The 12,964-nt window shown below is 38.6% G+C and overlaps 1 protein-coding gene across 1 annotated transcript in view; it reads right to left on the bottom strand.

Annotated features, from left to right (window-relative positions):
• Window positions 1-308: 308 nt before the first annotated feature.
• Window positions 309-12,964, bottom strand: part of NUP160 (nucleoporin 160) — a gene marked incomplete at its 5' end in the record, with an annotated part of 23,662 nt that continues 11,006 nt past the window's right edge. The window contains 9 exons of the mRNA XM_015829045.1: window positions 309-999; window positions 1,928-2,032; window positions 3,094-3,219; window positions 4,758-4,899; window positions 6,112-6,213; window positions 7,123-7,246; window positions 7,638-7,748; window positions 9,484-9,544; window positions 11,669-11,829. Coding sequence (XP_015684531.1) covers window positions 910-999; window positions 1,928-2,032; window positions 3,094-3,219; window positions 4,758-4,899; window positions 6,112-6,213; window positions 7,123-7,246; window positions 7,638-7,748; window positions 9,484-9,544; window positions 11,669-11,829 — 1,022 coding nt within the window. The remainder of the gene's footprint in view (window positions 1,000-1,927; window positions 2,033-3,093; window positions 3,220-4,757; window positions 4,900-6,111; window positions 6,214-7,122; window positions 7,247-7,637; window positions 7,749-9,483; window positions 9,545-11,668; window positions 11,830-12,964) is intronic.

Consider the following 12,964-nt stretch of genomic DNA (forward strand, 5'->3'; position numbering starts at 1 on the left):
TTTTAAAAAGCTGTACATTTGATGTTATGGTAGTGGGTTTTTAAAGTATTTCAGCTCCAGTATCTTGCATGAAAAAATTTAATGTGTGGAAAGTATTAAATTCATTAATTTTTTTCCTGAAAAATGTCAAAATGAGAAAGAAGACATAGTTCCAAGAGATCAGTTAAGTGGTTATTTTCTATTCTTTCTTTCTTGAGAATATTGGTTCATACTTTTTATTTGCTTTTTTAAAACAAACTTTTTTCTTCTTTAACAATATAAAATTTTAATATTTATTTTGTTAAAATTAATCTGGAAATTTAAAACAAAACTTCATTTTATTAAAGGTAATTCAAAAATTGTAACAATAAATAAAACCATTTTAGTGCCCATATATGGTACAGAACAAAGGAGATCATACAAAATATTTCAGTAGAAAAATTCTAGGAACATGCAATATACAAACAATTTTTCATTCTAGGTAATTACTGACATCCAGCTTAGTACAGACTGAAGCTTAATTTAATGCAGTATCCCCATACTAAAAAAGTTCATCATTCCCTGATAGGGAATGTTTTAAGTATTATGAAAAAATAGAATTTATAATAATAGCACCACCAGCAGTGCATAGGACACCTCATGACCTAGTCAGTCCATGCAAAGCAAATGCTTTACATATACTTCATGCCAGTTACACAGAATAATTTAAAGCAGCATTTTCCAGCCATGGCAATTTCCTGATGTGTGGACTTTACATCCTAGAATTCAGTCAATCTGGCCTTTGATGAGAATTCTGGGAATTGAAGTCCATGCACCTGAATGTTGCCCATGTTGAGAAATACTGGTTTAAAGCACAGTTTTTGTAATTTTGTCCCAAGGACCTCCAGGCACAAGATTGTTTACTAGTTTCGACAAGATCAAGATTGTTTGCTAGTTTCGACAATACAGAAGATGAACCGCTGTTGCCTTATCAACCTGCTTTTGGTAGACTTCTAATTTGTCACGCACTTTCTGATAAAGCTGAAAGAGAAAAACAGCATAATCCTTTTAGGAACATTAGAAAGATGAAGACTGAAAAAAATAGGATTACTCTTCAATAGGATTACACCTCTATTCCTTTTCTTCAGACACTACTGCCTCCTGTAATTACTTATAACAATGAAAACCTGTTATAAAAGTATTAAGTAAAAAGCACAGAATCTTTCTTTGATTCTCAGCAATTTACAATACAGTTAAAATGCAAAATTTCCTCACAAGAAGACCAAAGGAATTGCATATAGGTGCAGGAACTGGCTAATTGTAAAGATACAAGCTTTATAAAACCTTTTGGTCATAAAGCAAGAGGAAAAACTGTAAGCTAACTAATTTTTATGAAGCATACTGATTCTCCCAAAGTAGAACAATTTGGAGTATAATCCTGTCTGTCATAGGATACTTTCTACCAACATTTGACAGGATATTTGGATAAGTATGAGCTTCAATAATAACTGAAAACCAGCAAGGACATAGTTATAACATGCATCTGTAAACATTTAACTACAGTTGAATTCTACCTATCAGCAATAATTCGACATATAATGAGTGTGATTAGATTTTTAGACGTTTATCTTGAAATATACACAAGTCTTTACCACATGAACTTAGTCCTTTTGTCCTAAGGAACCAGGATTAAAGTGGGAAAATTAAAATTATTAATGTTCATTTTATCTAAACTGTAGCTTTAGAATAAGCTAGGACATTAAACCAATTTAAAAGCATCAGTTCCTTGCTCATTTTAGAGTGCTCCTCTAAAATCTACTCACATAAAGCCTCCTTATATTCAGATTACATATAACTCATTGAATGTATATCCTTTCATTTATTAGATCAGTTTCAAAAGCAAATTAAGAATGTAGTAAAAGCCTTTTTTATTTAATAGGCAAATTTTACTTTTTGTAGCTTTACTTACCATTGTGTTATGATGATTGGTTGTGTTTTCTCCTAGTACCTGAAGAAGCTGGTCAATTGCAGAATAGGGAAGCCAGACAACTGGAGTTGTAGCTGATAATGGGACCTATAAGGAAAGTGATATGATTAATATTAATTAAATATATATGCTGCCCAAACACCAACAATCTGGGATTTTGAATGCTCTTCAATTAAAAAAGAAAAAAAACTCAAAATATTTACCGCTCAGCATGGCTGAGTAAAATTTTAATGGGATCAAATTCTGTCCTGAAACAGAAAAATAAAATATCCCCCCTCCCCCAAATTCTATATTAAACAAAAAGAAAATTATAGTACACATTTCTATTATTAATAAAGCAATGATTTACAAGTCCAACAGATTAAAGTAGATGGACATGACCAAGACAAATCTGCTATGACTGTACAGAGAGTATGAGTGCACTTCAACAATCATCTCACCATGGCTTATGGCTAACCCCAAACACATCCTTCCTATAGTGCACATTGTTACATGCCAGGGCTTTAAATAATTTGTTTCTTAGTTCTCATATCACAAAGAAGAGAAACAAATCTAAAACGAGCCTTGGATTATTTTACATTACCTCTCTTTGTAAGGTATGTGGATTTTTGCCAATGTCATGAAAAACATGGAACAATCTCTATAAACAAGCTAAATTAGCTGCTAAGATTCACAGAGAGAAGGGTGCATGCACAACTTAATATATTCAATTCATAAACCACCTCAATATGTTATTTCAATGTACTCTGTTTCTGGGAGCCTTCTATAGATTTTGATATTGGAAGAGAATTTGTCTCCCATTCATCAGCAGAAACTACTTCCACTGACAGAGACTGCATAAATAAACAATACATGGATTTCTTTCCAAATCAGACCTGAGACAGCTCCCTAGATATGAAAGACTAAGTTTGATACAGACTGTGAACATGGCTTTTTTCCCCCAAAAAAATCCTGCCCATTTCTCTCCTCCCTAATCAAGATCACAAGCTTGTCTGCATTATACTTCAATTCAGCTATATTCCAGCATACAGATACAAATTTTAAAAGGCTCTACTGCAATAAGATGCTTTTATTACAGAATATTTAATTATATTTAATTATTTTATTCCATTTAAGGGGAAGGAATGATAAAGACATATCCCCTGTACCTCAATTCCAAAGTAATCATGTCCTTTCCCAAGTAAGGCATCCACATACTCCAACACCAAATCCACAGCTTCTTCTAGGAGATCATAATTCAAATAGAGTCGGAGAAGTTCCGCAGCATCTACCTTCTATAGAGGAACAAGCAGAAATCAATCAGGCACCAACTACCATCGGTGGCTCCAAGTTATAGCAATGCTCTCCTTGCATAAGGACCCACAAAAGGAACCAGATAATTCCATGTAGTTCACACCAAAATGTCTGTTATGGTAGAGGTACTGATGGGATAGAGTAGAGAAAAAGGCAATGATGATACCAGCAGCCGTAACGGGTCTCATACCACCCTGATCTTCCCAATGTCTTTTCCTATTTGGCTGCTGCCACAAAAAATCCATGACTTCAAGTGTGACACATCCAACCTGCTCACCCACCCCAAATATCCATCTTCCTCTTATTCTTCTGAGGATTGCACATTTCTTCCTATTTTCACAATCTTAAAAATCTGCAAATTATTTATTTAACAAATGCTGGAGGGGGGGGGGAGAAGGAATTTCAACTTACTGAGATGGAATTACCTTTTCTTCATTTGGCTGAATCTCCTATACTACAAGCTATGAAGAAACTGTCTGTATTATTTCTATCACATTTCCTTATAGCTAGAGATCTTAATGATATTCTTCTGGGCCACTAACCAATACGAATTTAAGAAGCTCTATACTGTTATGGTTCTCATTCTGTCTGATGATCTTGGGATTACTCTTAGCAACTTCATAAAGATGGGTTAGGAAAGATCATCCAAGAATTGAAAGCTGCAGTGTCTATTTCTCTTTTTTTTAATTTAATTGCTGAACAATATTACATTATACTAGCTGGAAAAAACCCAGGCCCTATTCAGTTTATTACCTGAAAAACATATACAGATAGTCCTCAATTTACAACAACTGAGCCGAAAATTTCTCTTGCTAAGTGAAACATTTGTGAAGTGAATTCTGCCCCATTTTACAATCTTTCTTGCCATAGTTAAGTGAATCACTGCAGTTAACTTAGCAACATGGCTGTTAAGTGAATATAGCTTCCCCATTGACTTTGCTTGTCAAGTCGCAAAAGATGATCACACGATCCAGGGACACTGCAACCATCATAAATATGAGTCAGTTGCCAAGCATCCAAATTTTGATCATGTGATTATGGGGATGCTGCAGTGGTCACAAGTGTGAACAATGGTCATAAGTCACTTTTTTTCAGTGCCGTTGTAACTTTAAACAGTCACTAAATGAACTGTTATAGGTCAAGAAGTACCTGTAATTTACTTTCAAATAAAATACTTTCTAATCTGTTACTAATTTTTGAGAGTTAATTGCTAATGAGAATCCTCTAGCCCAGGGGTCCCCAACCTGTGGGCCATGGCCCACTACCAGTCCATGGCCTATGCAACCAGGTGGTGTGAGTGGCTGGCTGTTATGCGCTGGTGTGCATGTGTAGAGCCCTACTTGCGTGAGTGTTGCAGGCGCTCACTCACGTGAGCAACAGGTGCTCATGCATGTGCATGCAGCTGCCCCTCTCAAAAAACTATCCGTTTTCTCCCCCACCTCCCCCAGGCCACCAACCTGGAAAGGTTGGGGAACTCTGCTCTACTCAAATTAATTTTCTACAAACTGAAGTTATTTACTTTGTAGCTGTTGATAAGCCAGTTAGGTAAGGGAACACCATGAGACAGCAATTTATTGATTACACAACGGTGGTATGGGCTATTCTCTGACTTATACTTGTCCAGGTAGGAGGCTAAAAGACGCCAAGCTTCATCTGTTGCACTGCAATAAACAATTGGAATATATTTATTATACTATCAATGCAATCGCCCCTTTTTTCTAAATATGCACTTATGCATGTTTGTAGTCTCTCTCTCTCTCTCTCTCTCTCTCTCTCACACACACACACACACACACACACACACACTTTTCCTCAAAGATTTTGGCTATCATGACATGTTTCCCAACTTTTCTAGACTTTAACACATATTGCTTTGCTTACTTTTAAGGTACTAAATGCAACGTTAAGGTGGACTTTTCTAGTCTTAATAAATGATGAACATTTTTATGAATGCTCTTTAACAATTATGATTCATTTATAAGGCCCAACTATCTTTAAATATTAGTCACAGAATCACATAGGAGTAACGACTGGATAGTTGCAAGGAGGGAAACATCCCTGATGTCTACCCACCTCCCACATGCACCAGTTCCAGTGAGACCTTTTCCTTTAACTGCCATTTTTGTCACAATAGGTAAAAGGCTCACTTAAGTTTACATTTTGCCAGTTCCAATGTTTTGGACAAAACTCAGCAGCACTTTTTCATGCAGCTGCTGATAAAAACAGGATCGCCAATATCCGATAACGGATATGGCACAAGAAGAAGAAGTTCCAATGTATTCTTGTGCTTTTTTTGTTTTGTGTTAAATAGCAGGTCTTACTATTGGTGCCATTTAAATTGCATTTGTTCTAAATTCATGTAACCTGATTTGGCTATCTTGGTATTTCCTGCACAACTTCTTCAGTTTATTTAAAAAAATTGTTCTTCTGCTATTGTTACTTTTCTTTTCTGCTTCATTTATCTATTTGTGTTAGAATGAAGAATCTTTTCCCCAAATCATTTGTTCAGCTTTTGTACATAAATTTTGGCAATGAAGGACCACCATAACCAATCCCATTAAGGTTTGCACTTAATGTTACAAGATTTAAAGAATAAAAAGTGGTTTGAATTGTTCCTTTTAACTTTGTTTTAATGTGGTTTTTAACTTGTATTTAACGATAGCTTTTATATCATTTTATTCTTTTCTTTGTAAACCGTCCAGACACATAAAAATGTGATAGGCAGTAGAGACATTTGGTAAGTAAACAAACAAACAAACATTTCATTCCTCAAAATATTTTCAAAATTTGTTCAGTTAAATGGAATATTTTATTAGCAAGAATGTTACTTTTATGCAAATGTATGAGATCACCATTTAAATATACAACTTTACCTGTTCTTCTTGGTTGTAATGACTGATGACAACTGGTTTACAGCAAGCCAATCCCATGCTTCTGCCAAAACTGCTTCCCCTCCAAACTGAAGTTTAATACACCTAGAGCATATGCAATTAAGCAGAATATATAAAACTAATATTTAAAAAAAACACTGTTGAATTATTTCTTTTTGCCAAAGGAACAAAGATCTACACCATTCCATTGTATGAAGATGATTATCCTAAGAAATAATACAAAATCCAAGTCCAGTTGACTGAGGGATTGAATATAGATTTTACTTTTTCTAATGCTCAAGTCTGAACTTAATACTGGTTTCATCAGTAGGAGGGCTCCCTATTTTAAATCATTTTCATCTATTATTTTGAGTGGTGAGATAAGGAGTTTCTTGGATGATTGAATCAGCTTATCCATCCATCAAATCCTCTTTTTTCACTGCTCCTAGTCATTCCTCCTACATAGGCAGAAAGCAAAATGAATTTTCTTCTTCCTTGAAATTATTGTACATATCAAACCTACCAACATTAACAATAAGTTGAATTCATCTTATCTCATCATCATACATTCAAGTTTTCATAGACACTAATGGTCTACAAAGCAAAAACAAAAAAACCCCAGATCCATTCAAGGCTAGGCCGTGTCAACATGATACAAAAACACTGATCCCAGTAATGAATCCTTCTGGACTTCTATAAACTTTTCATCAAATGACAATGACCACAACTCTGGATATAAAATCTATCCACTGAATTCACACTACATACACTACATCACTAACAAATCATATTGCAATTTAGTATGACATTCTACTCTTTTCCTCCATCTCACAATCTCCTTCCGTTCCAGCCCTTGGCAGGGCTCAATTTATATCCAAAGAAAATTTATAATGTTGGTTTACAACTGAAAAAGAAGGAACTCTTTTAAACTTACAAAACATTTAAAAATTAAGAAATATTCAACACATTGTAGCATTCACGCTCCACGAAGAACCCCAATAATTTGTCACGTACTTGAAAGTAAGACCGTCAAACACAGGTCTTAAGGAAAGCTTGTAAGTCTGGCAGAGAGTAATAGCCATGTCGAAGAGACCAGCCTGCACCAATAGGGCAACTAACTCCTTGGGGAATGAGTTTCCTGGGAAGATAATAAATCTGCCGATTAACAAATGTGATATGTGTTAACATGTAACTATAAACTCCAATAGAATGGTTTCAGAAATAAAATTATTGTAACTTTGAACTTTTACAAATGCAAAATTAAATACACCATATCGGAGTGATTTATACCCACTTTGCATATAGGAGCCAGATATCTATTTAATAAAATGCTATGTTACATACAGAGCAATTCCCCCAAGGATAGTGTTGTGTGAGTCACAAAGATTATAATTGTACACTAGACAATAGCTACCCAGAGACTCAGTAAAAGGAGGTTTCAGTAGGACTTTTGGCAAGCTACTAGTATTTAAGCTTGTAAATTAAATTGTTTATTGCTGGAGGGTTATTAATATATATTCCAATGTTACCTGTAATAGCAGCTGATGTTGGATCATGTTGTGCCAAAGTTAACCGTATGTGAGCCAACATACATTCTTTTTCCAAGTCCTGTAGCTCCAAGATTTCAATTTGACTCCCCGCTGTGTCAAGTAATATTTATTAACACTTCATTATAATAAATTTAAAACACTTTAGACCAGTGGTTCTTAACCTGGGCGGTACCGCCCCCCAGGGGGCGATTTCATTTTTCAGGGGGGCGATGGAACGAAAAGGGGCGGCGTGGGGGCGATGGAACAAAAAGGGGGCGATAGGGGGGCGATGGAGCGAGATGTTTTGAGGACACTTTTGAGCCTTCCCCTGCAGCTCCGAGCGTCCTCTGCCATTTGTAGAGAGAGACAGAGAGAGGCACTTGTGCTTCTTTCTCTCTTTCTCTCTCATGCGGATTTGCCCCCTCGCAGGGCTCCTGATTGGCCCTGTGCCCGGGTGCCCCGCCCTCTGGGAGAAGTGCGGCCAGGAAGTCCCTTTCCCAGGCTGGCCCCATCCGAGGTACACGTGGTCGGGGAACTGCACAGGGAAGCCTGGAATCCCCGCTGGGAGCAGCCTGCCAGAGCCTCTGCTGAGCAGGCCAGCCTTCCCGCAAGCCACAGCCCTGAGAGAGAGCAGCCCCTGCGATCTGCAGCTGCGGGACCATTGGCCCAGCTGGCTGGGAAGGCGCGCCGGAGTCCCGGCTGCTTTGTCAGCGAAGAATGTGAGGTGAGCAGAAGATGGGGGGGAGAAAGGGAGGGAGAGGAAAGAGAGGGAGAGGGGAAAGAGAAAAAGAGAGAGAGAAAGAGAGAGGAAGCGCAAGTGTCTCTCTCTCCCTCTCTCTTTCTCCTCACCTGGAGAAAGGGGGGAGGGAGGGAGAGGAAAGAGAGGGAGAGGGGAAAGAGAGAGAGAAAGAGAGAGGAAAGAGAGAGAGAGGAAGCGCAAGTGTCTCCCTCTCCCTCTCTCTTTCTCCTCACCTGGAGAAAGGGGGGAGGGAGGGAGAGGAAAGAGAGAGGGAGAGGGGAAAGAAAAAAAGATAGAAAGAGAGAGGAAAGAGAGAGAGAGAGGAAGCGCAAGTGTCTCTCTCTCCCTCTCTTTCTCCTCACCTGGAGAAAGAAGGGGGAAGGGAGGGAGAGGAAAGATTTGACCACCCACCCAGTCTGCTCTAAAGGCACAGTGAAAACACAGCCAGCACTCCCCCTGAAAATCTCTCATTTTCACTCATTTCNCCAGCCCTCACATCCACAAAATTATTAACTTTATTCTGGGGGAGAGAAATGAAAGTTTATATAAATTCATTTCACATTTTAAGAGGTCTGCAGTATTGCAAAGTTGTGATTGAGAGGTTATGTTGGGGGAGGGGGGCGATGACAACTTCCTCATTGGCTCAAGGGGGCGATTCGTTCAAAAAGGTTAAGAACCACTGCTTTAGACCATGAATATAATTCAGTATTCAAGTCACGATCTCATTAATTTGTTTCTAAAGAGTTTAGAAAAAGCTTTTGATATGACAAGTTACATTGTTCACACCATCTTTTTATTCTTGATGCCAAAAAAAACAAAAAACCCGCCATTGACATATCCTCCTTTTTCCCATTAGCCACAAATAATAACACTGGAAAACACAGGAAACACTTAATCTGAAATCCCAAACGTCTTCAGTTCCCTAGACTAGTTCTTAAATTTTCAAAGCTTTTGCCTGATCTTCTTGACAACAGGTCAAGAAAATGTAATCATCAATATTGTATGGTATAGAACCATGTAACTCAGACCCACATATCAAGGTTATATAACTCTAGCTAGCTTAGAAAAACCAATTTGTAATTACTCATAGTAAAATATATCACTTACTTGGAGCAGCAGCACACTCTCCATCATAATTTCTTTTGGGGGATGCTCCTGGACGTTCATACTAGAATCAAACAGAATAAGCATTCTAAAGGTAAGCCTTCAGTCTCTATAGCATCTATAGTATGCATAATGAAAATAGTTTATTTCTTCAATCATATCATAAGCTTCACTGCATTACCTTATACTCAGTGAACGAAGTCTTTTTATCCATTGCACCCATGTTGCTTTTAGCTACAAAGTCAATAGTTTTCATGCCATTCTAGTGACTGGCTAAAACCTTGAAAAATACATCAGCAACTGCCCAAGAGCTTCACGTATTTTTATACACACACACACACACACACACACACACACACCCCGAAGTTTTCATACCATGTTCCCTCGAATTATATTATTTGCCGTCGCCTGCTGTCTAATTTATCCCTAATTCCACATTCTTCTTTGATTCCCCTAAATTAAAATCACCAAATTATCTGAAAACTTGGATCATGAAAGAAGAATAAAATGGGTTCAAGACATGCGAGTTTGTTTACTTTGTTTAATTTATTCTGGCCCCAGAAATTTGCCATTTCCTTGTAACGTAATTGTACAGGTACTCCTTGACATGACTATAATTGGGACTGAAATTTCTGTCGCTAAGTGATGTAGATGTAAAGCCTGACTGCATTGCTTGGCATCGGCAATCCCTGCAGCCCCAGTTGCTATCATTAAGTGAGACAATGTCACTGTCACTAGTGAGGCAATTTCCTGCCAGCTTCCCACACCACAGTCAAAGAGGAAGCTGGCAGGAAGTTACAAGTCCAGATCTGTAGGTAAGTGGCTGCTACCAGCTTGGGGAGAGATTGGTGAAAGGTGCCGTGCAGGTTGTGGAGGGCACGGGAGGGCACAAGTGGCTAGTGCGAGCGCCAAAAGGCTTGGGGGGTTGCACACTGGTTCTTGAGAGGTACCCTGCAGGTAGAGAGGATTACAAAGGACATGTGGGGGTGTGCCAGAAGTGCTATGCTACATAGGTTGGGGAGGCTGCAAAGACACTGCATAGATCAGGGATGCAGGGGAAGCGCCCTGTGGGTTAGGGAGGGTATGTGGGGGTGCAGTGCTGCTTTGGGTGGGTGTGCAGGGGTGTGCAAGTGGCTGATGCAGTATGAGCATAGATAGGCTGGAGATGATGCACAATGGGAGATACTTATGCTAAAACCCTCCCCATAATGCTGGCTTCCCCATGGATTTTCTGGGGAAGACAGCAGGGAATATTGCAAATTGTGATCACGAGATGCTTGACAATTGGTTGTAAGAGTGAACGGTTTCCCCAGACCCAGATGACAATCACGTATGTGACTACAAGGATTCTGAGATGGCCATAACGCCAAGATCACTTGTAATCACAATTCGTTCAGCACTGTCATAATTTTTAACAGTCGCTGGACAAATGGCTGTAAATCAAGGATTACCTGTAGTTATTGACACTAAAGTGTTTAACTTTGGTCACAATGAATCCCATGAATGAAATATGTTACATTCAGAGGCAAAATTATTTTTCTCTTCTGCCTTAAGCATTAAAATAATCTTGTACTATTACATAATGGCACATATTAAAATGAAATCCCAAAGTACTGCTCTCGAAAGAAAAATGCCACTACCAAACAATATCACCATCCCAAGGATAATATAGTAATAATAATAGCAGAAGTATCCAAAAATACCAAATTATACAAAAATGGCACTAAAACACACAGACACAGACACACACAATCATAGTCCATCTTGAATACATAGCAGAAAAAAACCAATTTTGAGAATTTATAGTGTTGATGCTATATGGTACAAAGCTATTACAAATCTAGTTGTTCTGCTTCGGATATCATGAAGCCTCCTCCCAGAAAGTAACAATGAAAAGCGATCATGGAGAGGATGTGTAGAATCCCTGACAATCTTGTGATAAACATTTGGCTAGTCTGAAGGACTATTATCTTGACTATTCCAGTATCAGTCACCAATTGGACCATTTCCAATGGAAAAGTATTTGTAGGCTGTGTATTACACTTCCATTACTAAGATTTATTACGAAATATCACTGCATAGAGGCCCAACAGTAGCGACCAAGATTGCTGAAACCTTAAATATGACTATACACAGCAACAAAGACTGATTCCGAGAGAGAAATTAATGAAATTAAAGAGTTTCTTACCACAGCACCAGAAGCTGGTTGCACTATCCATGCATACTCGGGGCGAATCAGCCGTAAACAGTTAATAGCTGCAAGGTAACAGTTTGCTTGTTTCTGTAATCCAGGAAGAGTGCGAACTTCCCTGCCGAGGCGCATTCCATATTCAAACATTACTGTTCCAGCTGAGGAAGGAAACAGATCCATCCATCAGAACAAGAGCTCTCCTATTCCTGATATCTATCATTTTCAGATCAGAAAAAAATACGGCAACAACATATATAGAACTAGCTTGAAAACTGTAAGACAAAAAGTGTATCTATCCCAAATTTAATCCTTCACATCTCAAAAGAACAGAAATTAAAACAGGAGATATTTGTAACTGCAAGAGCTAACCATCTTAAAAAGGAGTTTCTAATTCTAAGAGAACAAGCACAAATTGTGCTTTTCCAGTTCAAATATAAGAGAAGAACTGATATAAATGTGAAAGAAAAGAGGAAAAAAAGAAATTGATTTAATTTACATTTCACCTTTGTTATTTTGGTAAACAATTCAATGCAACATCTAATATTCCTTCCTCTAATTGTCTCAGCAACAACAACCCTGAGGCAAGTTGGGCTGAGAGAAAGTGACTGGCCCAAGGTCATCCACCCAGCTGGCTTTCATGGCTAAAGCAGGACTAGAGCTCATGGTCTCCTGGTTTCTAGCCTGGTGCCTTAAAATTTAATCTTTTAATACCAACCCACTGTTTGTTATTACTGGCAAACAGCACCACTGAATAGAGAAGTTCTCTGTTAGAGGTAAACAGTCAGGTGCTTTTCATGTTTTTGGATTTTGGATTATTATATATTTTCCCTTGCCTGGGTGCTGCAGAAGTCCATACACCTCCTAGTTGAAAATGAATAAAAACTCAGGGAACATGTATAGAATGGAAAAGAGCTTCACGTGCATCTCTGATTTGGTCAACAATTCATGGGGCCATGGTGGCCTAACGACATGGGGCCATGGTGGCCTAACGACATGGGCCATGGTGGCCTAACGGCCTGGCTGGACCGAGGTGATACCGTCTTTTAACCCATCAGACCCCTTGACCACCACCACGAGGACTTTTCCCTCTCCCAACTCTGCTGTTGGACCTCCCGCCATGATTGGGAGTTGTATTCCAGGAGGGAATTGCTAGTCCTGCGCGACTCCCCCATCGCGCAGGCATGGCCCAACACGATCCCGAGGGCCAGCCTTAATGAAAGGGTTTGGAACCCCGAGAGGTGGCACTTAGCGGCAGCAGGGAGGGATCTAAGAAGGAGGAAATTATATACCTTC

Source organism: Protobothrops mucrosquamatus, unplaced genomic scaffold (genome assembly GCF_001527695.2).
Source record: "Protobothrops mucrosquamatus isolate PMUCROS unplaced genomic scaffold, P.Mucros_1.0 scaffold5301, whole genome shotgun sequence".
In the NCBI taxonomy this organism is placed as follows: Eukaryota; Metazoa; Chordata; class Lepidosauria; order Squamata; family Viperidae; genus Protobothrops; species Protobothrops mucrosquamatus.